At 35.7% G+C, this 26996-nt stretch overlaps 1 protein-coding gene and 1 non-coding gene across 10 annotated transcripts in view; both read right to left on the bottom strand.

The window, feature by feature from the left end:
• The window catches only part of PIGN (phosphatidylinositol glycan anchor biosynthesis class N), a 145721-nt gene that overhangs the window by 15623 nt on the left and 103102 nt on the right, over nucleotides 1-26996 (bottom strand). For all 9 annotated transcript variants that reach the window (XM_064379069.1, XM_064379071.1, XM_064379076.1 and 6 more), the window contains 6 exons: nucleotides 25791-25877; nucleotides 22597-22652; nucleotides 22230-22305; nucleotides 20263-20336; nucleotides 12391-12433; nucleotides 10263-10315 (listed from right to left, as the gene is read on the bottom strand). In XM_064379069.1, coding sequence (XP_064235139.1) covers nucleotides 10263-10315; nucleotides 12391-12433; nucleotides 20263-20336; nucleotides 22230-22305; nucleotides 22597-22652; nucleotides 25791-25877 — 389 coding nt within the window. The remainder of the gene's footprint in view (nucleotides 1-10262; nucleotides 10316-12390; nucleotides 12434-20262; nucleotides 20337-22229; nucleotides 22306-22596; nucleotides 22653-25790; nucleotides 25878-26996) is intronic.
• LOC135276092 (U6 spliceosomal RNA) lies at nucleotides 2853-2959 on the bottom strand. Its single transcript, XR_010343662.1, has one exon. It is a non-coding gene; the product is annotated as a U6 spliceosomal RNA (small nuclear RNA).

Below are 26996 nucleotides of genomic sequence, written 5' to 3'. Positions count from 1 at the left end.
AGTTCTCCCAACACCATTTATTAAACATGGAGTCCTTTCCCCATTGCTCGTTTTTGTCAGGTTTGTCAAAGATCAGATGGTTGTAGATGTGAGGTGTTGCTTCTGGTGCCTCTGTTCTGTTCCATTGGTCTATGTCTCTGTTTTGGTACCAGTACCATGCTGTTTTGACTACTGTAGCCTTGTAGTATAGTTTGAAGTCCAGCAGTGTGATGCCTCCAGCTTTGTTCTTTTTGCTTAGGATTGTCTTGGCTATGTGGACTCTCTTGTGATTCCATATTAAGTTTAAAGTGGTTTTTTTCCAGTTGTGTGAAGAAGGTCTTTGGTAGCTTGATGGGGATAGTGTTGAATCTATAGATTACTTTGGGCAGTGTGGTCATTGTCACGATATTAATTATTCCTAAAGATGAGCATGGAATGTTTTTCCATCTGTTTGTGTCCTCTCTTATTTCCTTGAGCAGTGGTTTGTAGTTCTCCTTGAAGAGGTCCTTTACATCCTTTGTTAGTTGTATTCCTAGGTATTTTATTCTTTGTAGCAATTATGAATGGGAGTTCACTCTTGATTTGGCTCTCTCTTTGTCTGTTATTGGTATATAGGAATGCTTGTGATTTCTGCACATTGATTTTGTATCCTGAGACTTTGCTGAAGTTGCTTATCAGTTTGAGATGATTTTGGGCTGAGATGATGGGGTCTTCCAGATATACAATCATGTCATCTGTAAATAGAGACAGTTTGACTTCCTCTTTTCTTAACTGAATACCCTTTATTTCTTTTTCTTGCCTGATTACTCTGGCTAGAACTTCCAATACTATATTGAACAAGAGTGATGAGAGAGGGCATCCTTGTCTAGTGCTGGATTTCAAAGGGAATTCTTCCAGCTTTTGCCCATTCAGTATGATATTGGCTATAGGTTTGTCATACATAGCTTTTATTATTTTATGATATGTTCCATTGATACCTAGTTTATTGAAAGTTTTTAGCATGAAGGGATGTTGAATTTTGTCAAAGGCCTTCTCTGCATCTATTGAGATAATCGTGGTTTTTATCTTTGGTTCCATTTATGTGATGGATTATGTTTATGGATTTGCGTATGTTGAACCAGCCTTGCATCCCTGGGATGAAGCCTGCTTGCTCATGATGGATAAGCTTCTTGATGTGCTGTTGCAATTGGTTTGCTAGTATTTTATTGAAGATTTTTGTGTCGATGTTCATCATGGATATTGGCCTGAAGTTTTCTTTTTTAGTTGAGCCTCTGCCTGGTTTTGGTATCACGATGATGTTGGTCTCATAAAATGAGTTAGGGAGGATTCCCTCCTTTTTTATTGTTTGATACAGTTTCAGAAGGAATGGAACCAGCTCCGCTTTGTATGTCTGGTAGAATTTGGCTGTGAACCAATCTGGACCTGGACTTTTTTTGGTTGGTAGGATATTGATTGCTGCCTCTTATTCAGCGCTTGTTATTGGTCTATTCAGGGTTTCAACTTCCTCCTGGTTTAGTCTTGGTAGAGTACAAGTGTCTAGGAATTTATCTGTTTCTTCCTGGTTTACTGGTTTATGTGCATAGAGCTGTTTGTAGTAATCTCTGATGGTAGTTTGTATTTTTGTGGGATCAGTGGTGATATCCCCTTTATCATTTTTTATTGCATCTATTTGATTCTTCTTCCTTTTCTATTAATCTGGCTAGCGGTCTATTTGTTGATCTTTTCAAAAAACCAGCTCCTGGATTTATAGATTTTTTGAAGGTTTTTTTGTGTCTCTATCTCCTTCAGTTCTGCTCTGATCTTAGTTATTTCTTGTCTTCTGCTAGTTTTTGAGTTGTTTTGATCTTCCTCCTCTAGCGCTTTCAATTTTGATGATAGGGTGTCAGTTTTAGAGCTTTTCTTGTTTCTCATGTGGGCATTTATTGCTATAAATTTCCCTCTCAACACTGCTTTAAAGGTGTCCCAGAGATTCTGGTAAGTTGTGTCTTCATTCTGATTGGTTTTGAAGAACATCCTTATTTCTACCTTTATTTCATTGTTTATCCAGTCAACACTCAGAAGCAAGTTGTTCAGTTTCCAAGTGGTTGTGCAGGTTTGAGTGTGTTTCTTAATTCTCAGTTCTAGTCTGATTGTGCTGTGGTCTGATAGACGGTTTGTTATGATTTCCGTTCTTTTGCATTTGCTGAGGAGTGATTTGCTTCCAATGATGTGGTCAATTTTAGAGTAAGTGCAATGTGGTGCTAAGAAAAATGTATATTCTGTGGATTTGGGGTGGAGCATTCTGTATATGTCCATTAGGTCTGCTTGGTCCAGCTCTGCATTCAAGTCCTGGATGTCCTTGTTAATTTTCTGTCTCGTTGATCTAATATTGACAGTGGAGTGTTGAAGTCTCCCACTATTACTGTGTGGGAGTCTAAATCTTGTTTTAGGTCATTAAGAACTTGCTTTATGTATCTGGGTGCCCCTGTGTTGGGTGCATATATATTTAGGATAGTTAGCTCTTCATGTTGGATTGATCCTTTTACCATTATGTAGTGTCCTTCTTTGTCTCTTTCGATCTTTGTTGGTTTAAGTCCATTTTATCAGAGATTAAGATCGCAACCCCTGCTTTTTTTTTGTCCTCCATTTGCTTGGTAAATCTTCTTCCATCCCTTTATATTGAGTCTATGTGTGTCTCTGTATGTGAATGGGTTTCCTGAATACAGCACACCGATGGGACTTGACTTTTTATCCAGTTTGCCAGTCTGTGTCTTTTGATTGGGGCGTTTAGGCTGTTTACATTCAATGTTAATATTGTTATGTGTCAATTTGATCCTGCCGTGTTGTTACTGGCTGATTTTCTTTCCCATTAGTTGACTCATTTTCTTCATTGCAAAAATATGGAACGCTTCACAAATTTGCGTGTCATCCTTGTGCAAGGGCCATGATAATCTTCTCTGTATCATTCCAATTTTAGTATATGTGCTGCTGAAGTGAGCACTTCTTTTTCTTTCTCTCTCTTTCTCCCTCCCTTTGTCCTCCTTTCTTCCTTCCTTCCTTTCCCTTTCTCTTTCCTTCTTCCCCTCCCTTCCCTTTTTTTTCTTTTTTAAATAAAACAGTGTATTATTAGAGAGGTAGAGAAAGGAAAGAGAAGTTGTTCTGAGAATACCCTGTCGATCAAGTTTTAGATGAAAGACTAAAGGTGACAGAAATGAAATGGAAAACAGTGCTGAACAGAATGGAACCCATGATGAACTAACAAGAGAATGGATTATTCAGCTTAGAAAAACTGAGTAAGGGGCAGAATGAATATAATTAGAAAGTTAGGCTTATATTGTTGCTCAGTAAGTAGTTGTTGAATGAAGCATGAAAGATTAAATATGTTAGTAAGTGGCGAAAAGATAAATGCATTCAGGATTCCAAGGAATTCAACTTTAAATTTTCTCTACTTCAGTCCTAAGCATAAAGGTAATCAAGGTAAGCAAAGGGGAAGCTGCAGCCAAGAAAAATTTGTTTAGGGGCTTGCTTCTGGGTATCTTGTTTCATCACTACTTCCCTGATTTTGCCCTCCATTCTCTGCAGCCCCACAAAAACCCTTTTCAGCCTTCCTCAAAGCTTTTATTTTGGCAGCATAATACTCCCACAGGCTTTCTTTAATCACAGCTTTTAACTTGCTAACAATAGTCTTCATGTCACCAGGTTTTCCTCTTAACTACCAATGTGACATTTACTACTTATTTCCATCTTTTGACATAAATGACAAATCATTTTGCCAACTGTACAGTTTGGCAGTATGCACATAACAGGCAGTGACTGAGCAGCCTGCACACCCCATGGCAGCTTCCCTTATTGCAAGTGCTTCCTTTAAGATCAATTAACCATTTTTAGACTCTGTGACATGAACAAGTCACAATCTCCTTAGGGCCAATGTGTCCTCATCTGTAAAATGAAGATAGTAAATGTACCTACTGTGAAAGATAATGTCTACTTCACAGTGTTGTGATTAAAATCACACGAAATAATGTAGAAGATAATGTAAATAGAGTAGCACAGTAGAAGTGTTGGGTATTTTTGGTAGATGTGTGAATGGGGGTAGTCCTCTGACTGACATCCAGGGCCTCCTACCCAAGTTTGAGCTTCTGTCTTACTTTGCCTTTTATCCAATAGAGAAGACTCTGTGGTCTCTAAATAGCCTTTATCACGTCTTTCAGGACTCCTATCTCAGATAAACAATGTTGGGTATGTGAACTCTGTGTAGCAATGCACAGCCTTGCTGTGACCTTGTGGGTGGCTCTCTGCCTCTACTCTGCTCTGGGAATGAGCTCCCTCCATTTGGCCCTCACATAATGCCTTCAAAATCCTTCTTTAACAGACAGTAATTAAACTGATATAACTAGGGACATTCACTCCTAATTATAATATTCCTTATGCTCATTAGTAAAATAAATGAAAATAAAATCTCTCTCAAAGGGAGGTGTGAGGGTATTCCCATGAAAATACTACTCTGTTTCTCTTCCCCTTTCTAATTAAACCTGAAATTCTACTTATGCATTTTTTCTTTAATTTTTGTCAGTCATACATGCAGTATTAGAAAAGCAAAATAATGGAGAAAGAGTTATAATGAAAAGCAACAATCTCTCATTCCTTTGTATTCACTTTTTAGAGCAATCACACTAAGTACTTTTATTTTTAGATCTTCTGGTGGTTACCGCCTGACATGACTTGTCTTTATGTTGCTGTTTATGGATGCATCTTTTTAAAACAAAGTCCTGGCTACTAACCAGAATTTAACCTACATATACTATGCTCCACTCATTTCAACTGTTAGTTTTTCTATTTTTCCTTATGAATCAACTTTGAGGTATAATTTACATGTGAGAAAATGGAACCATTTTAAATGTCCAGCTAGCTGAGTATTGACAAATGGTACACTCATGTAACTAACAAAACCATCAAAATATAGAACATCTCTATTACCCCAAAAGTTCCCACGGCCCCTTTTGTGGTCAGTCATACCGTGACCACCAACCCCAGACAACCAGTGATCAACTTTCTGTGACTATAGTTTTGCCTGCTCTAGAATTTTATATAAATGGAGTATACTATATACTCATACATATCTGGTTTCTTTAAATCTATAAAGTTTCTGACAGTCATTCATGTAGTTGAGTCCATCACTTACTCATTTCTTTGTAGAGGTAAGTAATATCCCATTGTATGGATACAGCACAATTTGTTTATCCATTCATGTACTGATGAACATTTGGGTCATCTCAAGATTTTGGTTATTGTGAATATAGCTCCTATGAAAATTCCTGTACAAGTCTTTCAGCATACATATGTTTTGCCTTCTCTTGGGTACCTAGGCATGGAATTGCTAGGTCATAGGGTAGTGTGTATTTCACTTTTTAAGAAAGTCTCTTTTCTCTCTAGGTCTCACTCACCAATAGGATGGCCACCAGTTAGTTCTATGCATGTGATAGGAATTGCCATGTCATGTTTTAGGATGAGCAGGAGGGGTGCTTCTCTCTGCCCTTTGTTAGCAGGAGTCTACAAATGCTAGAATGCAGAACAGCCTCACTAAAGTGGAGGCACATACATCACAGCAGTGAAATTCCTCCCAGTTCTTTTTTTTTTTTTTTTAATCTCTTTAAGAGGTGTCTTCTGGTTTTCTACTAGGACTAAAATGCCTGTAGCACTTTCTCCATGGGGATGAAGGAAGCAGGAGACAGGCTATGGAGAGCCTGTTGATACCATCATTTGGTAGACAGATATCCAATTAATCTGCTTCCCTTCCTCATTCCTCATTCCACGTTACTGTCTGACTGAGTCGGAAGCCCCTGGAACTCCTTTTCCTTTGGCCATAGCTGCCTGTAGCTTCTGAGCTGCTGCTTCCTCCCTCTGGTTACCTATCTTCTAGAAATTTGTTGAACTCAAATCTGCTGATAGTCCTTCTCCCATTTTTTTCATTTTGCTAGGTTTGTTTATTTTATTGAGGTCTTGGTAGAAAAAAGAAAAATGTTTATCTTTGGTCTGCAGTCCTCACCTGGAAATTGGTGGGATCTGATTCAGTGCAGCAATCTAGCACCAGATCCTACCACTGAAACCTCTCCAGCCAAGCTCATCAATGCCCACTGCTGCTTCAACCAAGGCACACCTTTATGTTTTCACTTACACTCTGTCATATCTGAAACTGCATGACCTCCCTCCTTCCTGAAATGCTTGCTTGATTTTCTCAATATGGCTCTCTCTAGGTTTTCTGCCTTCTGGCCACTTCTTTCAGCCTCATTTCCACACTTGTTCTCTGCTCTTCACCTTCTCTCACTCTACACATTCTCCCTAGTTCTTGTGACCCAACGTACTCTTCTAAGCCCCACACTTGCAGTGTTTAGACAGCTCCTGTCCTGAAAAGCCTTCCTTATGCTATGAGACTCAGACACCCTAAGTGTCCTCACAGTACATGAGAGACTACTCTACAATTTCTCACACTGCACCATATGGCCTGCTCACGGATCTGCTTCCTTCCCCAGCATTATGCTTCCTGAGAGCTCAGAACTGTGAATTTCTCTTCCCCAGCAACTCTCCTAGCATACAGCTGGTGCTCAATAAATATTTGCTGGATTGGATTGAGATCATGGATATGAAAAGGTGCTTTGTGTTTTATACATGTTATTAATGGCAATAAGTAAAAAATTTTTACTTTGAAGAAAAAATATGCCAGGTAAAGATAAACTTCAAGCTAATTAAAGGAAATCTAAAACTCTTAGTGCAATACAAATGAATGCCTGTTCAGAAACTAATGATGCACTTCTTTCTATGAAAATTGCATGTTCTTCATTCCTTGGCACCTCTTTAGGGTGAAACCAATTTAGATTTCTAAAAGTCTCACACTCAAGTTCACAGCAGCATTATTCACAATAACTAAAAGTGGAACCAACTCTAGTATCCATTGACAGATGAATAGGTAAACAATATGGTATATGCATATATACATACAATAAAGTATCATCCAGCCTTTAAAAGGGAAGAAATTCTAACACATGCTACAACATGAATGAACCTTGATGATATTATACCAAGTGAAATGTCAGTTGCAAAATGATATTACACCAAGTGAAATAAGTCAATCGCAAGAAAGACAAACTGTATTATTTCATTTATATGAGGTACCCAGAGTCATCAAATTCATAGAAACAAAAAGCAGAATGGTGATTGCCAGAGGCTGATGAGAAGGAGAATAGGATATCGTTGATTAACACATTCAGAGTTTGTTTTCCAAGATGGAAAGAGTTCCGGAGCCAGATGGTAGTGTGGTAATAGTTGCACAACCATGTGAATGTATACTTAATACCACTGAACAATACACTTAAAAATTGTTTTGATGATACATTTTGTTATGTGTAGTTTACCACAATTAAAAATAAAAGAAAAAGTCTCATACACAAAATGCTGTATTTTACCAGAATGTTTTTGAAACAAAATTCTGACCTATGTCTAAAATAAAAATAATCAAATGCTAGAGTAAAGAGAGGTATGCCAAATACAAGAAGTACTATAAAGGAGAAAAAACAGAATTACAGAATGACAACAATGACAATAGTTGACATTCACTGAAGCTCATTAGATGCCAGGCACTATGCTAAATACTTAAATGCTTTATATAAATTAATTCATTCAAAATGACTACAAGAGAAATGGGGGACTTAGCGAGATTAAGTCACTTAGCAAGGTCTCACAGCTCTAAAGTGGCAGAAATGAGATTCAAACCCAGGTGCTCTGTCTAAAGCCCAAGCTCTGGCCACTATCTGCCTAGAGATTCTGGGATGAGAGGGCTGGGGAGAAGAAAGGGATATCTAAACTTTTCCTAAACATTCAAGTTTAAGAGACAAATGAAAACAAAATCAATTATCTATGGAGTACCTTTTACATGCCAAGCACGTATGGCATGTAAGAGGTTCAAATCCAATCCTGGATCTGAGGGAATCCAAAGTCTATCGGGAGAGGCAGATATGCATATAAATAACCAGGCAGTACATGCCAGGAGCTGCCTAAGAGATATCAACAGAGGGAAGAGGATGTTTAACACACGGTGTCTCCTGCAAACCCATACAATTCCTGGCAACACAAAGTGCTGAATAAATATTGAGTAAATGAAATAAAATCAGTCTACAAAAATATATTCTGTCTCAGAATGCATTTGGGGAAAAAAAGGCAAAACGTTCAACTTCGCTTTCTTGTTCTCAAAGAAGAAATTTAACAGGTTATGGCAATTGTTGACATTTAACACAATAAAAAGAAAACTGACTGCTTGTTCAAATTACACTTTATTTTTAATTAACTAATTAATTAATTTTTTTGAGACAGGGTCTCACTCTGTTGCCCAGGCTGAGGTGCAGTGGCCCAATCATGGCTCACTATAGCCCTGACCTCCCAGGCTCAAGCACTTCTGCCTTAGCCTCCTCAGTAGCTGAGACTGCAGGCATGGGTCACCACACCCAGGTAATTTTTTTTTTTTTAAATTTTTTGTAGAAACAGGGTCTCACTATGTTGCCCAGGCTGGTATCAAACTCCTGGGCTCAAGCAATCCTCCCACCTCAGCCTCTCAAAGTCCTGGGATTACAAGTGTGGGCCACTGTCCCTGGCCTCAAATTACACTTTAAATAGTTATCATATGTTAAAATATTACCATATTAAAGATTGTAAGAGGCAGATAATGATCACATGAAATTTAAAGCACCATATAAAATTCATATTGCAACTGGAACAGCCTCATTTTTCTAAACAGAGACTGAGAGATTAAGAAAACACACAGGACACTGGAAGGATCAACTTTGAAACTGCAGATTCAAGCAGTTTCTCTTGCATCTTCTGCTGCCCTTTAATTCTCTCTGGACTTAACATCTATCATCCTCCCCAGAGCATACCATGGAAATATTTGCCAGTGTGCTAATGCCAAGAATTGGACAGATGTCTCATTTCCAGGGGCTTAAAATAATAGCTACTTGCTGTGCTTACCTCAAAATCATATTTGCACCTTCTATAGTAAGACACTAAGTTTCAATTTTCTTTTATTGTACTATTAAAAACTTCTACTTGACTGTAGTCAGGTGCCACATAATGATATTTTAGTCAACAATGGACTGCATATACATGCCCATAAGCGTTTAAGAGACCTAGTGACAGCACAGTGTCTTCACAGCACAAAGCGTTACTCTCATCTGTTTGTGGTGATGCTGGTGTAAACACATCTACTGCACTGCTGGTCCTATAGAAGTCTAGCATATACAATTATGTACAGTATATAATATCTGATCATGACAATAACTGTTACTGGTATCTACATGAACTATACCATATTTTTCATCATTTTTTAGACTCTATTCCTTTTCCATATATACATAAATTTAACTGTAAAAGAGCCTCAGGCAGGTCCTTCAGGAGGTATTCTAGAAAGCCTGTTATCATAGAAGATGACAGCTCTATGCCTGTTATTGCCTGTGAATACCTTCCAGTGGGACAAGATGTGGAGATAAAAATCCTGACCCTCTGTAGGCCTAGGTGAATGTGTGTGTGTGTGTGTGTGTGTGTGTGTGTGTGTGTGTGTATCTTAGCTTTTAATAAAAAAGTTTAAAAAGTAAAAAAAAAGTAAATAATTAAAAAATATTAAATTAAAATATTAATTTTAAAATAGAAAAGACCTTAGAGAATAGGGATATCAAGTAAGAAAATGTTTTTGTATAGCTACATAATGTGTTTGTGTATTTAAGCTAAATGTTATTATAAAGTCAGTAAGTTAAAAAAACTTATAAAGTAAAAAGGTTACAGTTTAAGTGAAGGTTAATTTATTAAACAGATAAAAAGACTTTAAAAATAATTTATGTAGTCAAATTGTACAGTGTTCACCAAGCCTCCAGCAGTATACATGAATGTCTTAGGCCTTCACATTCACTCACTACTCACTCACTGACTCACCCAGAACAATTTCCAGTCCCACAAGCTTCATTCATGGTTAAGTGTCCTAGACAGATGTACCAGTTAAAAAATCGTTTATACTGAATTTTTTATTGTACCTTTTCTATGTGGAGATACAAAAATACTTACCATTGGGTTGCAACTGCCTACAGTATTCAGTATAACATGCTATACAAGTTTATAGTCTAGTAGCAATAGGCTATACCATATCCTAGGTGTGGAGTAGGCTACATCATCTAGGTTTGTGTGAGTATACTCTATGATGTTTGCACAGCAAAGAAATTGCCTAACAATACCTGGTGTTAAGCAATGCATGACTATATATACTATACCTTGTTCCAATATCAAGCCAGCTGCCATAATCCTTGACCAAGAAGAAAAAATGCTGTTAAAAAAAAAAAAAGACTCCATTAAAAACAAAGCTATTTAGAGTCAGTCTAAAAGTTGTTTTAGGATCATGTTTCAGATCTCTAACTGAGAATCACTATCTGACTGGAATCAATAAGACTTATATGTCATTTACTGAAACTTTTACTTGGATTAGAATTAGCAGTAGTCTAAAATCCAGAAATAAAATTACCATTCAATCAAATGATCAAAAAAGTGGCATTTCTGAATAACCAGAAATAAAGAAGAACAAGCCAACATCAATAAAAAACACTAGATAATACTAAAGATGCCAGTGGAAAGAAGCCATGTCATTCATTTATCAACAAATATTTACTGTACTCACTGCCTACTATGTGCCAATCACTGTCTTAGGTGTTGGAGATAAACTCCTCCTCATAAGGCGTAGGCTCTACTAAATGATTCAGTCAAATTATCAGGGGAGGGGTGTGCAAGAGCGGGGTGGAGGGAGTGTTACCATTGGAAAATACAGGCAATTATAGAAACAGAGGAAGGGTTTCCTAATTCCTGATTAGGATGAAAGAGAAGGCTTCCTACTGGAAGGTGAAATCTAAGTAAAAAGTAGGAATCAGATGAATGGAGGTTTGGGGAGAAAGAAGTTTCTGGCAGAGGGAATAGCCTATATACACATCAAGAGTCCAGAGAAAACTTGGTAGCTTCAAAGTGAGGATGGTGTAGAGAAAACAAGGATGGAGAGGTGAGAGAAGATGCCAGTCAAGTGAGCAGAAGCTAGATCATGAATAGCTGTGCAAGCTGATTTATGCAATCTTTTTTATATAAAATTAATCAGAGTTTCAATCCTCATCTATTAACATGTCTGTTTGCCACTTTGCATACAAAACTGAAAGCTGTTTTGTTCTCACATTATATGTGGTCAGTTTCAGAAATACAATGAATAACAGTTCAATACCACACAAAAATACTCTCATCTAAACTGAGTGACTAGGAACCGGATTTGGAAAGCTACTCTTACTAGTTTTCCTAGTTACTTCTAGCATGGGATGTTATACAGTGATGAATTAACCTTACCCAACAAGAGCTCTGGTGTTTCTCAGCTACTGGGAGGTGATTTCTAGGCCCCTGGAATGTCATGCCTCATAGAAGTGTTCTGCCTGAGGTCTTGGCCACTGGACAGTCTAACAATGTGATGTATGATGAGGGCTTTGAGCCATATTATCAGTTGTAACCCCAGAAGGGATTAAAGGTCAGCCAGGTAGGCAGTATGTGATCAAGCCCCACTAAAAAGTCTGGGCAACAAAGCTTAGGTAAGCCTAGTTGGCAATACTCCAGGTGTACTGTCACACATCAAGGGTGGGAGGGTAGTGCTGTCCTGATTCCACAGGGAGAAACAGAAGCTCTGCGTCTTGTGTCCTGGACTCTGTCCTATGCACTGGAATAAACTGTAACTATAACAGCATTCAGTGCGTTCTGTGAATTCTTCTAGTGAATTACTAAAGCTGAGAGTGGCCTTGGGAACACCCCAAACTTGCAGACATAAAATAGGCTCCTTTTTTTATTAATACGAGAGGCCTACCTACATGCATCAGAACTCTTTTATTATAGCTATATCCTGCTTAACATCTTCCCAATAGAAAAGCTATATTTCCTTTTTCCTTCCTTCCTTCCCTCCCCCTTTTCCTTTCATTTTTAATCTGAGAGAAGGGTTGAAAATCAACACTTCAATAGAAAAATGATGTATTATCTAAATTTAAAGTTAGCTTTCTCTATAAACTTCCCTTGGAAGGTTCATTTCAGATACAAAGCATCATAGAAGATGAGGTATGACAGACTTGAATAAATCAAGTAGTAAGACTTTTGACACATATGCAGATATATACCACAAGTCAGACTGATCATATCTTACTAAAGTATAATTCCATTCAGACATATAATGACATACATCTAGCATAACTAATATAAAAAGAACATAAATTATGCCAGTACTTACAACTCAATATCTATAGATTTCACGTATAGAAATGCATTCATATTTCTCTTTATTAAATTAACCCAGCACTCTTAATTTATATGGACTACCCCGTAATGCCTTACCAAAGCCATAATGTCTGATATGACGAGAACAATGAGAAAAAGGCTGGAAAAAAAGAAGAAGAAATTACATACAGTACAAAAGGTGCATTTTTCAATGAGAGGCTAGGCAAATAACCTAGTGTTATTGGAATTTTTGTTTCTGAAAATACAACTTTTATGGGTTTTTTCACATTATCATGGATGACCATGCACAGTGATGACCTGGGCTGTAAAAGGTGTTATTAAGTGCTCTGAATATTTATTTCAGTAAAATGAAAGGGACATTACATTATTATTTTCTTTACTTTTCTTTTCTTTTTTTTTTGAGACGCAATCTCGCTTTGTTGTCCAGGCTGGAGTTCAATGGCACGAGCTTGGCTCACTGCAACCTCCGCCTGGTGGGTTCAAGCTGTTCTCCTGCCTCAGTTTCCCAAATAGCTGGATTACAGGCACCTGCCACCACACTGGGTAATTTTTGTATTTTTAGTAGATGGGGTTTCACCATGCTGGCCAGGCTGGTCTTGATCTCCCGACCTCAGGAAATCCACCCACCTTGGCCTTCCAAAGTGCTGGGATTACAGGTGTGATCCACCGCACTTGGACTTCATTATGATTTTCAAAACTAAACTTTTGAGATAATTGTAGACTATTATGCAATTGCAAGAAATAGTACAGAGGGATCCTCTGTACCTTTTACCCAGTTCCTCCAGTGGGAAGATCTTGCAAAACCATGGTATAATATCCCAAGCAGGATATTGACACTGATACTGTCAAGATAAGGAACATTCCCATCATCACAAAGATCTCTCATGATGCCCTTTTATAGCCACATCTATAATCCCCTCACCATCCCTCTGCCTAATCCCTCACCACTGAGAGCTACTTATCTGTTCTCCATTTCTATAATGCTGTCATTTTAAGAGTGGTTTATGCATAGAATCACTTATATAAGAAGTTGAACAATTTACATAACACTCTGTTACCTTTTGTAACCTTCTGGGATTGGCTTTTCTCACTCAGCATACTTTTCTCAAGAATCATCCAAGGTGCTGTGTATATCAATGGGTCATTTACTTTTATGGCTGAATAGTACTCCATCATATGGATATACAATGGTTTACTTAACCATTCAAGCACCAAAGGACATCAAGGTTGTTTCTATTGTGGCTATTGTTCCAGTTTCTGGCTATTACAAATAAAGCTGTTATAAACATTTGTGTCTAATTTTTTGTATAAACCTTTCATTTCTCTAGGAAATATACATCAAGAGTACAATTGCTAGGTCATATAACAGTAGCATGTTTAGTTTCATAAGAAACTGTAAAACTCTTTTTCAGAATGGTTATACTATGTTACATTTCCATTAGCAATGCATGAGAGCAATTTCTTTACACCCTCAACAGCATTTGGTGATACCACCATTTTGTTTAACTGTTCTGATAGGTGTATAATGATATTTCATTGTGGTTTTAACACGCATTCCCTTAATGGCTAATAATGTCAGACAACTTTTCATTGTCTTATTTGCCATTTGTATATCTTCTTCAGGTGTTTTGCTCACTTTCTAATTAAATTATTTTTTATTGTTGAGTTTTGTGCATTCTTTATATATTCTAGATACTAGTCCTTTGTCAGATACCTGGTTTGTAAATATTTTCTCCCAGTATGTAAGCTAAGTTCTTATCCTCTTAGCAGCGTCTTTTGCAGAGCAAACACTTTCAATTCTGAAGAACTCCAGTTTATCAATTTTTTCTTTATGGGTTACAATTTCAACATCAAGTATAACTCTTTGCCTAACCCAAGTCCCAAGGATTTGCTCTTTTTTTACCCCACAAGTTTAAATCTGTGGTCCATTTTGAGTTAATTTTTGAATAAAGTGTGAGGTTTTGGTAAAGGTTTGTGACTTGTTTTTGAGAAGTTACTGTTTTTCTAACCATAGGTTTGAAATAAATGTAACTCAATAGTTCACATATGCAGATACATACCACAAGTCAGACTGATCATATCTTACTGAAGTATAATTCAATTCAGATGCATAATAAAGTGTGTTAACCTAATTAAGAGTTTGTAGAGAATGCAATGGTCATCGAGTACAACCTTCAACCTAAAGAATGAATTCCCAAAGTATCAATCCCTATAAAGGCATTGTCTAGCACTAGTTTTAGTGGTTGCAGCAACTGAATCCACTCCACTTTCAGCAGCTCCAATTACTGCAGAGTTCGTTCTTCTGTGAATCAAAGCACAACAAATATTCTACCCTGTGGATCCAGTTCTTCTGGAATAGAAAAAGAATAAAAACAATTCAAAAGACCTTTAGGCTGGGCGCTGTGGCTCACGCCTGTAACCCCAGCACTTTGCGAAGCTGAGGTGGGCGGATCGCTTGAGGCCAAGAGTTCAAGACCAGACTGGCCAAGATGGTGAAACCCCAGCTCTACTAAAAATAGAAAAATTACCCAGGCGTGGTGACATGTTCCTGTAATCCCAGCCACTTGGGAGGCTGAGGCATGAGAATCGACTGAACCTGGGAGGCGGAGGTTGCAATGAGGTGGCACCACTGCACTCCAGCCTCGGTTACAGAGTGAGACTCTGCCTCAAAAACAAACAAACAACAACAACAAAAAACTTTAGATATCTCCTTTTAAAGTTTTGTTTGATTTTTTTTTTTATAAATATTTTCATTTTTCTAAAGAAAATTATTTTACTGTGTGATACAGATGATGTTCTGGGATCTTTGTGAAGTAACACCTATCTGATTAAGTTACTTATTGTCTTCTCAGCCTCAGTTTCCTTATCTATAAAATGGGCATAATAATATCTATATTTCCTAGTATCATTGGAAAAATTAAGTCAGGTAATTTGTAGAAAATATCTAATACAGTGCCTGACATATGGTATTTGCCTAGTAATTATTGGTTTCATTCTCATTTCTTAAACAAAAGCTTTAAATGAAATTAAAGATATAATCTCTGCCTTTATGGAGTTCACAGGGTATGCATTAGTCAGCTAGGGTTGCCATAATAAAGTACCACAGATTGAGTGGCTTAAACAATATAAATTTCCTCATAGTTCTGGAGGCTGGAAGTCCAAGATCAGTGTGTTAGCAGGGTTGGTTTCATTTGAGGTCTCTTTCTGTAGCTCGTAAATGGCCATTTTCTCCGTTTATGTTCACATATTGTGTCTTCTGTGTTTAACTGTGTCTTAACCTTTTCCCCTTACAAAGACATCAGTCATATTGGATTAGAGCCCACCCATAAAACCTCATTTTACCTTAGTTACCTATTTAAAGGCTCTATCTCCAAATTTAGTCCTATTCTGAGGTACTTGGTGGTCAGGACTTCAACATAAGAATTTTAGGGGACAAAAATCAGCCTCTAACTACGTGTCAAACAGAAAAGTAATGCAATTTTATCACCCCCAGTCTGAGTTACCTAACTTAGCCAGATACTTGAGGGTGGAAGGATTCTGGAGGGTAAAGCAGTTGGGTAAAAAAAGTTTAACAGAGAATACAATCCCTGAATTAAGTCTTAATTAAAAAGAATAAAAAAAGCTTTTCCAGGGCAAATCTTTATATTCTTCACCCATTCTGTGGAAACCGAAGAACCCAGAAGTAAGCTGCTCAAGGTCACACAGCTTGTAATAGTAAGTCATAGACTTCTAACAGCAAGTCTGGCCCCAGAGCCCGTGTTCCTACCCATTGCCTACACTGCCTCCTCAGGGCCCTACTGACTCTCAGAAGACTTCAGCGTCTTCATCATGTTCCTTTGAATGTGTCCGTGGTTCCCTTGTTTATGCACATGTTATTTAAATGAGAAGGCATAAATGTAAAAAACTATTCAATATTCATGGTGATCTAATATTAAGAAGGAAAAGGTTATCATTCCCTTGCTCTGAATACAACAATTTTATTAAATGCAGGTTAGTTATATGGTATTATTTGATCTCCAAGATGTTTTGAAGCTACTGTGTACCTAGATCCTATGAGGTTTCCTCGTAAATACATTTTTATTCAAGAAATAAATACCTGCTATTGAGTTTTTATCCAATTGATAATAAATATTACTTATCATCCCCACTGAGCCACTGTGACTGCTCACTTGTAAGACCCTTAACTGATCTCCCTGCTCTTATTCTTGTCCTCCTAAAGTTATTATCCATGCAGCAGAAAGAACAGCCTTCAAGACCTACCAAGGCTTCTTGCCACAACTGAATAATTCTGAAGTCCTATCTGGGCCTAAATGGCCCCTTATGTTCTGCCCCTGCCAACCTCCTCAACTTTTTTTCCTAAAATTCTTCTGCTAGCACTCTTTGCTTAATACTGCCTTTCTTGCTGTTCTACAAATACACTAAGCCCTCTGTATGTTTCATGCCCATTGTATGTTTCACTCCCTCCACCTGAGTGAACCATGAAACTATGTGAGTAAAGACCATATTCAGGTCTTTGCTTAAATCACTTCTCCTTAGAGAGGTCTCCCTGGATCACTTCATGTTTTCCCCTGACATTTAACATTACTTGAAATTTTACTGTTATTACAAGCATTTTATTTTCTTTGTCTCCCCAGGTAGACAGTAAGCTTTGTTCACCAATGTATCACCAGTGGCTAGTACACTGCCCAGAATATGATACAAACTCAAATCCTATGTGCTGAATGAATGGTAGCAATAATCAGCATAAAACTGAAAATGGCTAACGCTACACATTACAAAATTTGCTTTAGATATAAGACTGACTAAAGAATCGTTTCTGTTTGATTTCATAGAACACAAAAAATTTGATGCAGAAAAAACTAGACCTGGTAGAAACAACACCAAATAACATTGTAGAAGGCTAAAACCACACAGATAACATCTGTAACTAACAAAATAATGACAGAAGTAGCAAATCTTGACAACAACCAGATCTATAATATCTGATCTAGGTAAATGAGACCTGGTAGATATGATAACTATAGAAGAAAAAAAAAAAACACTGGTAGGAACTGAAATCCAGATTTTAAGAGAAATAAAAATAACCCAAAATTTCCTTTTGAAAACAAAAATAATTTTAATAAATTTAAAACCAAAATAGAAATACTTAGAAGTAATTTACTTCTACTTCATATAAAATTAATTTTAAAATTAAGCTGATTTAATAAGAGTATCCACTGGAAAATACTTTCCCAATAAAAGTTATTCAGTATTATAATAATTCTGATTCAAGTCTGGATTCCTAAATATGCAAGCATAACATTATGGAAATAAATAAAAACACCCATCAGAACAAAATGGTATATTCAAAATTAGAGTCAAATATATTCACTTCAATTAATATAGGGCACGAGAAAACTAGCTTTTTGGCTGCTAGATCACACTGTTGACAACTGATATTTCCAAGTTGTTTTTTTATCCCCAATCCCTGCTGTGTAGCCACGGCTCTTGTACATTTGAGTATTTAATCAAACACAGAACTGAAAAATCATCCCTTTTGATCTTATATGGTTGGTTGTTGAATATTTGTGTAATCCTAAAACTTGTTTCTCTTTCTCAGCGGCCTTCTAAAATTCTCTCATGCTTTGTTGCATTCTCAAGGTAACAAAGGTCTTCATGGTCCATGTTATCTCAAGCTGTGAAATGAACTGGCCACAATTGTGACACTTTCGACAGGTTGTTTCACACCCCCCTACACCTCTCTTTTCCTTAACCACCTTCCAGTTTAGAATGAATGTGTACCAGACAGAGTTCTGGCCATGGAGACATAGTCAGAAATCTGCACAGATTGGGCGTTTGGGGAAGACACCACTACCCTGACAGAAAAGGAGAATCAGCTGACATATCTCCTTGCCTTCTTCCTCATTAGTTCCTCATTGTTCCTATCTGGATGGCAGATGAGATATGATGGCAGATGGAGGCATGAGGAGAAAAACACGAGGGTAAAAGCAACAACGTAAAACTCTTCCATTCTTAGGAATGCAGAAAAGCAGGGTGACTGATGGCATCACAGAACTGTGGGCCACCAACCTCCAGATTCCATGCTACATGAGAATATAAATCTCTATTTCTCTTAGCTATTGTTAGATTTTCATTGCTTACATCCATAAGCATTCTTAACGGATAAACTATCAGCTAATCTTCATGCACAGCTACTATCTTTTTGTGGTCTCTACCCAAAATTTACAAAGCTTTGTTGATGAACCCAATTATCAAGTCTGAGACACTAGATAAATTATTAATAATCAGAAAAGTAAATTTTAAGTCATGTAAAATAAAACAATGCTAATACACCTTTTCTGCCTCACCTTTGTTCAATACACATTTTAAGGAGTGAGTTGGAAGAGAAGCAAAATCATTTCACTGGTTTGTTGTATTGAACTCATCCTTGCCATTATAGATCTAATAAATAAGTCATTAGTATATATCTCCAGCCCCATCTTAACCTGTAGGCTTCCAACAGTTGTAAGAAAATGCTTAGCAACATAAATAATGAGACTGTAAAATGTGAACAGAAAGGAGAGATGATATCAGTGATACTTGGTGCTGCTATGGCAGTGAGGGTGGATAGACTTCAGCTTGTGTAATGAATTAAATAAAGAAAACAGGATGAAATGCTAGTTTTCAATAGGAAGAAAAGGATCGCTGGGTTCAATATGTGACATTAAATTGGATGAGTCAGTGTGATATCCAGGAATAATTGTCAGTGACTTCTCAGTTTAAAGGTCAAAAGAAAACTTTCTGAGCCACCTTTGCCTCAGTTCTTTCCTGTTGCGTTTTGTTTTTCATTGCACTAGTTTCCAGATAGCATTACTACACACACACAAATGTAAGTATATATACACACATACACTTTGATGAGCCTTCTATTTCTCATTTAACATATCCCCAGCTCTTCTTATTTAAACTTTAATTAAAATCCCTTCTAAAAATCTTACCCACTAACAAAGATGCAGGAAAATACATGTCATTCACCAGTTTTTATTGCATCTAAGTAACTATCTCTTACGTGATATTGACAAGGCATAAATGCTTTCAATATTAAATTCATGTAAATATCTTGCAAAAATATACTAAAACTAGAAATGAAATTTCTAGTATTCTTAAGCAGTGGTAGAAAAATTTTTTTCTTTATGACATATGCATAATACTATGCTAAACCCAGTTCTAGCTTATTATATTCATCAAGAACAACATGCAAATTTATGCTAATATTAGTTATTTCTTTCAACACTGAATATGCCAGCTTGACTCAAGAATAACAAAACTGCTAAGCTTCATATTTATATCAAGTATTTTCCAGAGTCCCTGTGCTGATGAGGCAATTTTATTGGTTAAAAAAAGCAAATAGTTGAGTTGACAGCTTTTATTCCACAGTCTTGATTGCTTAAGACGGACTGCTCCAGAAATTCCTTAAAACTCAGAAAGAATACTTCCCACTCCATTAGTCAAATGTGTAGAAATCATGACTGAGAAACTGAGTATATTTTTGACATTTAGAAAAGTTAATTTTAAGTCATGGAAAAAGAAATAATGTTAACAGATTTATCTAATAACATTTCAGAAATAAGCCAAAATAAAAGTTAGAGTACATTTTGTTTTTTGTAGGCACAGCTATAACAAACAAGTAATTAACTACAATAATTTAACATTTATGTTTTACTGTTTTCTAGGGAGGTTCTTCACTAGCTTGAATAATATTCTAATAACATTTTATTGCTGAGAAAGCAAGCCTGTCTGATAGAGGCCTTAATCAACTAATTTCCTCTAATGATAACCAACACTGACTAAAAGGGTGAAAATTTTCTCATTTTTGTAATAATAAATAATCTGTTATAGCATCTCAATAGCAATCATATGAAATATCTTCAAGTGTTTAGTCTCCTAAAAATTGGCAAATCAAATGTTTATTAAACCAATTCATCTTACCTTTTTGATGATAACTGAGTAGTCAATTGAACTGCTTCAAAAGCACACATAACAAGAACAAAGGGGATTAAAATCTGTTTAAAAGAACAACAAATGATGCCATGAATAACTGAAGCATTTGAAACACTTTTTCAAAAAATACTATTTCTGCTTACAAAAATATTTTCAATTTCTCAAGCAACTTTTATATATCCTAGAGAAAAGCAAACACTGAAATAAAAGCATGATACCCATGATACATAGTACAGTGATGAAACTGACTTAAAAACCTACATTAATAAGCAATACAATGTAAAAGACAGCAAACATCAATATATATTCCAAATAAAAGCCTATTACAAATTTTGTTGCATTTAATGCATTCTAATAATTAACAACAATGTTCAAAAGATTCCAAGAGGGTGTGAAAAGCACAGAATGCCCAAATCAAATAAACTATATAACTTGATAATTTGATTCACAGATCCTTGAACCCATCTGGTTATTTAAAACTATAACATTATAAACATGATTCAGCTTCTTAATCATTGCTTGTTATTTTTTAATACAAATTTATTTATGATTATAAAATTCACACTCATTATAACAAATTTGAAAAAACATATAAAAAATTGCAAATAAAGGTATAGTAAAATTTATGCTAGTTGAAAATCCATAATCCAGAGCTAATACTGTTAGTATCTTGAGATATTGCTTTTCAATGATCAATTTGGAAAAATACATATAACTTGTTGTTTCAAAAAAGGGAGAGGTATGCAAAATAAATGATGTTCAAGACTGCATCAAGTTCTTTTTCAAGTGAAGGACATATGAATAAAATAGAATTCAGCAGGGCCCTCACTTCCAGACACATCAGTCAACAAAAGTCATCAAGTGTATTATGTCATTAAAGCTTACTACATTGTGCTGGAGATTAAGAACCTAGCATTCTAATTTGAGCTTGCTTTCTTTCCCTCCCTCCCTCCCTTCCTTCCTTTCTCCTCTCTCTCCCTCTCCCTCTCTCTCTCCTTCTTTCTTTTCCTTCCTTCCTTCTTTCTTTCTTTCTTTTTTCTTTCATTTTTAATTAAAGGCCCATGGTCTTTAATAAACTGGGAAAAAACAATCACCATTTTAAAAATGTGAATGAAAATTAAGGAAATAGTAAAATGTTTCAAAATAAATCAATAGCGAACAGGACATGAGAAGATGGACATCTTTTTTTTTTTTTTTTTTTAACATATCCGAAACTTCCATTTGTATTAGCTTAGTAACAAAAAGTAGACATTAATTCTATTAAGATGACACATACCTTTAACTATTATTATTTATGAATCTGAACATTAGGTAATTGGATTTTAGGGCAGTATCAGTTTATTTTATTTAAACAAATATATATTAAGTGAAATGTGTCAGGCATTATGGTAAACATAATGACCTTTGAGAAAAAGAACATGAATTACATTCTAATGAAGAATCTGAACCCCTGGAAAGCTGAGAATTGTCATTATATTTGTATTGGCAGCACCCAGATAGTATGTGGTACTTTACTAAATGTAGCACAAAATGACACATTTGTCGAATCAATCAATCAATTTTAGGTACATGGATTATGAGAAAGATTACGTTGGCAATCTCATGGGGAGAGAACATGGGTTCAGGGAAGCTTATAATCTTCAGCGGCACTGCAGCGTGATCCATGGCTTCCTAACAGGCTTTAATCACATCTGATAAGATCCTCCTAAATTAACATGGAATTCCCACTCTCTTGAAGTCAAATGGACTTATGAGTAAAGCAAAAAGATTAACTGTGGTTTGGAGCAAGGGATAGAGTTCTTACCTCCAGTTTAGCAGTGCCAACTCTGAAAGGGTATCTTCTCTCCACTGCTATTTAACTCTGTCTAAATGACTCTATAACCTTAATGTCACAATGAGTTCATAATCTTAATCAATCAATAGCTTAATACAAATAACAAAATAAGAAAACTAACCTTCCACATCATCAGGGATCCCATCATGAAAGGACTGAACACAGTCAGAAAGCAATAGACAGAGGCAAGATCAAAGCTAGGGAATTATAACAAGGAAAAAGGATTTAGAATTCACTCTGTAACTTTAAAAGAATGTTCTTCTAAAAAGGATGTTTAACTAATTCTCTGAAATCTACTTACTAAAACACAAGCAAAGATCGTATTATGAAGCCACTAAAATGAATGCAGTAGATATGAACGTGCCAATACATACCAATCTCCAAAATATATCATTCAGTATAAAAAGTAAGGTACAGAAAAAAAGGTATAGAAGTCCCAGATTGTATTATTTTTTGGTTATATATATGCCACTTTCATTTAAAATTACCTGTTAATAGAAGCTATATTTCCGGTTCCAAAAAATGCTGTCACTAAGAAGAAAACCTAAAGGGAGTCAAGGAAATGGCAAAACTACTCAGATTTCACACAAATTTCCTTTTCATTTAGAAAAAGACATGCTAATTTCACCTTGAGAGTAATTTGCTTTTTTACTTGTACATTGATTACGAATTGTTTTCAATGAACACTCCATTATATCTCCTTGTGAATGCATTTTAAAACAACCAGATTGAAGAGGCAGTGTACTGAGAATAATGAGGCCTGAGAGGTCATCCTCACTCAGTCCCTAGTAACCTTAGGAAGGTTATTTTCCTCTTCCCTAACATGAGCAAGGTGGACCACGTCTGTAGTTGGCTGCTAATGATTTTTTCAAAAGAAAAATGTGGATCTAGTGTATGTCATAGACATTTTCAGCTGAAAGACATGGTTATAGTCTATATATGCTTGCTGTATGCCCACCACATGTTAAACACATGCTAGACTGCTTGAAAGGCTCAGAAAGAAACAACATACCATGTTTTAAAATAATTCAATATAGAATGACACATGAGAAAGTGTTGAACATCTTTTTGACATTTCTTAAACTTACATTTGTATTAGTAAAGCAATAAAACATTGATATTAATCTTAGTGTCCAAGAACTTCTAGTAAAGCTCTTAAAATGGTGCCTGGCCCACTGAAAGGGCTTGATAAGTGTAAACTATTTTATTACTATAGACACACACAAAAAATGGTGAAGCAACACTGAAGAGGAAGTATGAATCATGACAATTTTCAGTGAAAAAGAGGCATTTAAGTTGGTGAGTTGAGCCTTAAATGTATTCATGGATTCAGTGATTCAATCATCTAACCAACCAAAGTTTATTGTCTAGTATATGTCAGAGACAGAAACAGGCACTAAGAATATAAATATAAATATAAATAAAATAGTCTCAAAATACTCAAATGGTGACTCAGATATGATGACAGAAATAGAGGAGAGACATTTTAAGGTAAAGAACAGTGAGAAAAAACTGACATCACCAAGAAAAAGTAAAAAGCCTTGATAGATAGGAGGTTAGATTTTATTGAAGGATATGGTGAAAGACGAAGCAAGAAATATAGACTGCTGACATATTAATAAAAAGCCTGAACTTTATTATGCATATAGTGAAGAGTAGCAAATCTTTTAGGCTAGTGTTATAATCAAGAAACACCAGTGACTGTGTGATATTCAGATAAGGGAGACAAATAATTGGAGGCAGAAAATTTAAGTTGGAAGCGATTTTAGTAGTCCATGTTAGAGATAAGGCAGTGTTAACTGATGCAGGGGGAATGAAAATCAAGAGTGAAGGGAGACACAGGGACTTTAGAAGTGGACAAGGAGCAGTTAAATATGACAACAAGTTGGATGTCTTGGGGACTGGGAGTATGGTGATGCCATTAAATGAGATAAGCCCCACCAGAGAAAGTGACTTTGAAGAGGGGTGGCAGTTGTTAGTTTGGGACACATATTTGGTGATACCCAGCAGAATGTCAGACATGTGGTCCTTGAGGTCAGGAGAGAGGTCAAGTTTGGAAAAACACATCTTAGAGTTGTTTGCACAGAAGTGTCTACCAAAGTTACAAGAAAATATGGCAAAAACCAGGCACAATAAGAGAGGGTTAATGGTGGAGAATGGAGACAAAAATATGGCTGAAGATCAGGCAAAGGAAGTAGTTTTAGAGAAGATAATAGAAAATGATATAAAAACTTAGAAGAAAACTTGTACTGTGTCCTGGATGTGAAGGGAAAAGAAAGAGAAAACACAGAGTTGAATGTTAAAGTGTGGCCAGGTAAATGGAATAGATTGAAGTGATCAGGAAGCCCCTTCAGACCAATGACAGTACAACTTTGGCAGAGACATCTGACAAATATTGATAGGGCACTACTACGTGCCACGCATTGTTAGAGGCTTGTGGATATAAACAGAAAGGATAAGATGAAATTTTAATTTAGAGAAATGCAAGGTTCAATGGGTAAAGTGCTTTATTAGTATTAGCTGATACAAAGGAATCTATAAAGAGAGAAAGAAAGCAAAACAGAGGGAAAGCAAGAGACAGAGAGGAAGGAATATTTATTTTCTGTACCTGAGAGGTCTAGACTCCATACCATGGTAAGCTCAAAGAAATTACCACCAATATTTAACAGCCATATAACTGATAAGGGGTTAATATCCAAAACATATGAGGAACTCCTACAGCTGGCAAAAGTAAAATAGTCAAACTTAGAGAGTAGAATGAAGGTTGCCAGGGACTGAGTGGAGGAGGGAAAAGGGGAGATGTTGGTGAAAAGATATGAAGTTTCAGTTATGCAAGATGAGTAAGGTCTGGAGGTGAAATGTATAGCATGGTGACTATAGTCAGTAATATTGTACTGTATACTTGAAATGTGCTAAGAGAGTTGATCTTAAGTGTTCTCACTGCAAAAACAGAAACAAAGAAAAAACAGTAAGTATGTGAGGCAATAGATATGATATTAGCTTAATTGTGGTGATTATTTTACAATGTGTGTATATATATATATATATATATATATCAAAACATCAAAATATATACCTTAAATATATACAATTTTTTGTCAATTATACCTCAATGAAGCTGAATAAAATAAAATAAAGGAAATAAATCCCTATGATTTCTTCCAGCTAGTCAGTCAGCCTTTCCAAGCTAAGAGTTTCCTCTGTCATCTGTCTTTCAAACTTCTACTACTAACAACTTTCACAACATTGCCTCTGAGGTGATCCAAAAACCTTTGTGAGACAGATGTTATGTAACGTGAGTTTAGAAAAAAATGCACATAAAAAGATATGAACTCATAATAGTGGTTTCTTTCAGATGAGAGAAATTAAATTCAGGAGTTGAAAGACTTTAGCTTTAGCTCTAATGTTTTAATTTCTTAAAAACACATTTTTTAAAAAAGTGACAAAATACTCATGGTTAATATCTTGAATAGCAGGACTATATATACATACATATCATTCTTTATACTTTTCTATAGTTAAAAAAATGTTTTTAATGTGAATTATGTGAGAAAACTATAGTTGAAAGAGGTTAAACTACATAATACCACTATTAAGTGATGGGCAGAAACATCTTCCATGTCTTCTTACTCCATTAAGTGGGAGTTGCAGCTCTTCAAAGCAAAGCCTCAACAAAGGATACAAGGAAAAAGGCCCTACGGATGTCATCCAGACACAGCTGTCGAAACTGAGTTATATCGGTATTATAAGAGAACTGGATACTAGTGAGCTATGAGGTAATAAGAAAAATATTAATACACAGTAATAGTTGGCTTATTTCTATATTTGAAGGCAAATTTACAACGGCTAGAAACATGTCCTGTGCTAACAAAAAAAAAAATCAACAATAAATCTTTCTCTAGGGCTTAATCTGCCAAAAGATAAAATATGTTGCTAATAATATACAGAACACAGTTGTAGTATTGCTATATGTGTAATAAAAGTGAGAATTGAGCTTTTTCTTTTCTTATATAAATGCTTCATTTAAAAAACCCTATATAATTCTTCCCTTTTCAAAGACTAATTTCTCAGAGTGTCCTGATCATCTTAAACCTAGATATGGTATCATATTAAAAGGCATGGTAAAATTAAATATTTATTTGTCCCTCCATTAATTCTATTTGCAGAGTTGTTTTTGTTTTTTTTTTTAATAAAAAAGCAACATGTTCCTGTCTTTAGTAGAACAGAAAGTCACTCAATCCAACAAGGTGAGTGCATTCATGCTTAATCTCCCTACCAAAATAGAACACTAATCGGTGAGTTTAAAGGTAGACTTTCCCCACTCCTACTCCCCACGTAATTTTCTAGTAAGTTCTTGGGATGTTTAAATACTCTTTTCTAGAAAGAGATACATTTGCTTTTAATTAAAAACATAGAATTTAAAAAGTAACACAATAATCCTCAGCCTGATGAAATATTTAATATTAAGGCTAATCTCTGAGTATTTACATGAATCTGCTGAAAACTCCTTTTCTAGTATTATTTTAATATTCAAAAACTAAAAGTTTAAAACCAGTAATTATTAAATATGCCTCAATAAAGTTTCTTCTTTATTGAAATTAATCATTCTGAATTATTAATTATAATCTACAAACTCAACTGTAACTAGATAAGGATGGATCAACTATGAAGGTATTTTCTGTAATATTCATTTTATCTAACCTTAGTAAAATTGTAAATATTCTATTACCAATTTCTCAGAATTATCTTCAGCTCTAAATAAGACAAGAAACATCAATTTTCTCTGTAGCCCATCATGATAAAGTTACCCTTAAAAACTGGTTGGATTTTAGCCAATTCAAAGTATTATGTGTTGTATAAACAGTCTAAGATTTGCACAGAGGCCACA

This window comes from Aotus nancymaae, unplaced genomic scaffold (genome assembly GCF_030222135.1).
Source record: "Aotus nancymaae isolate 86718 unplaced genomic scaffold, 86718_ANA_hifiasm-v0.15.2.pri h1tg000020l, whole genome shotgun sequence".
In the NCBI taxonomy this organism is placed as follows: Eukaryota; Metazoa; Chordata; class Mammalia; order Primates; family Aotidae; genus Aotus; species Aotus nancymaae.
Note: the sequence above shows the minus strand (reverse complement) of the source record. Positions and strands in the feature narration are given on the sequence as shown.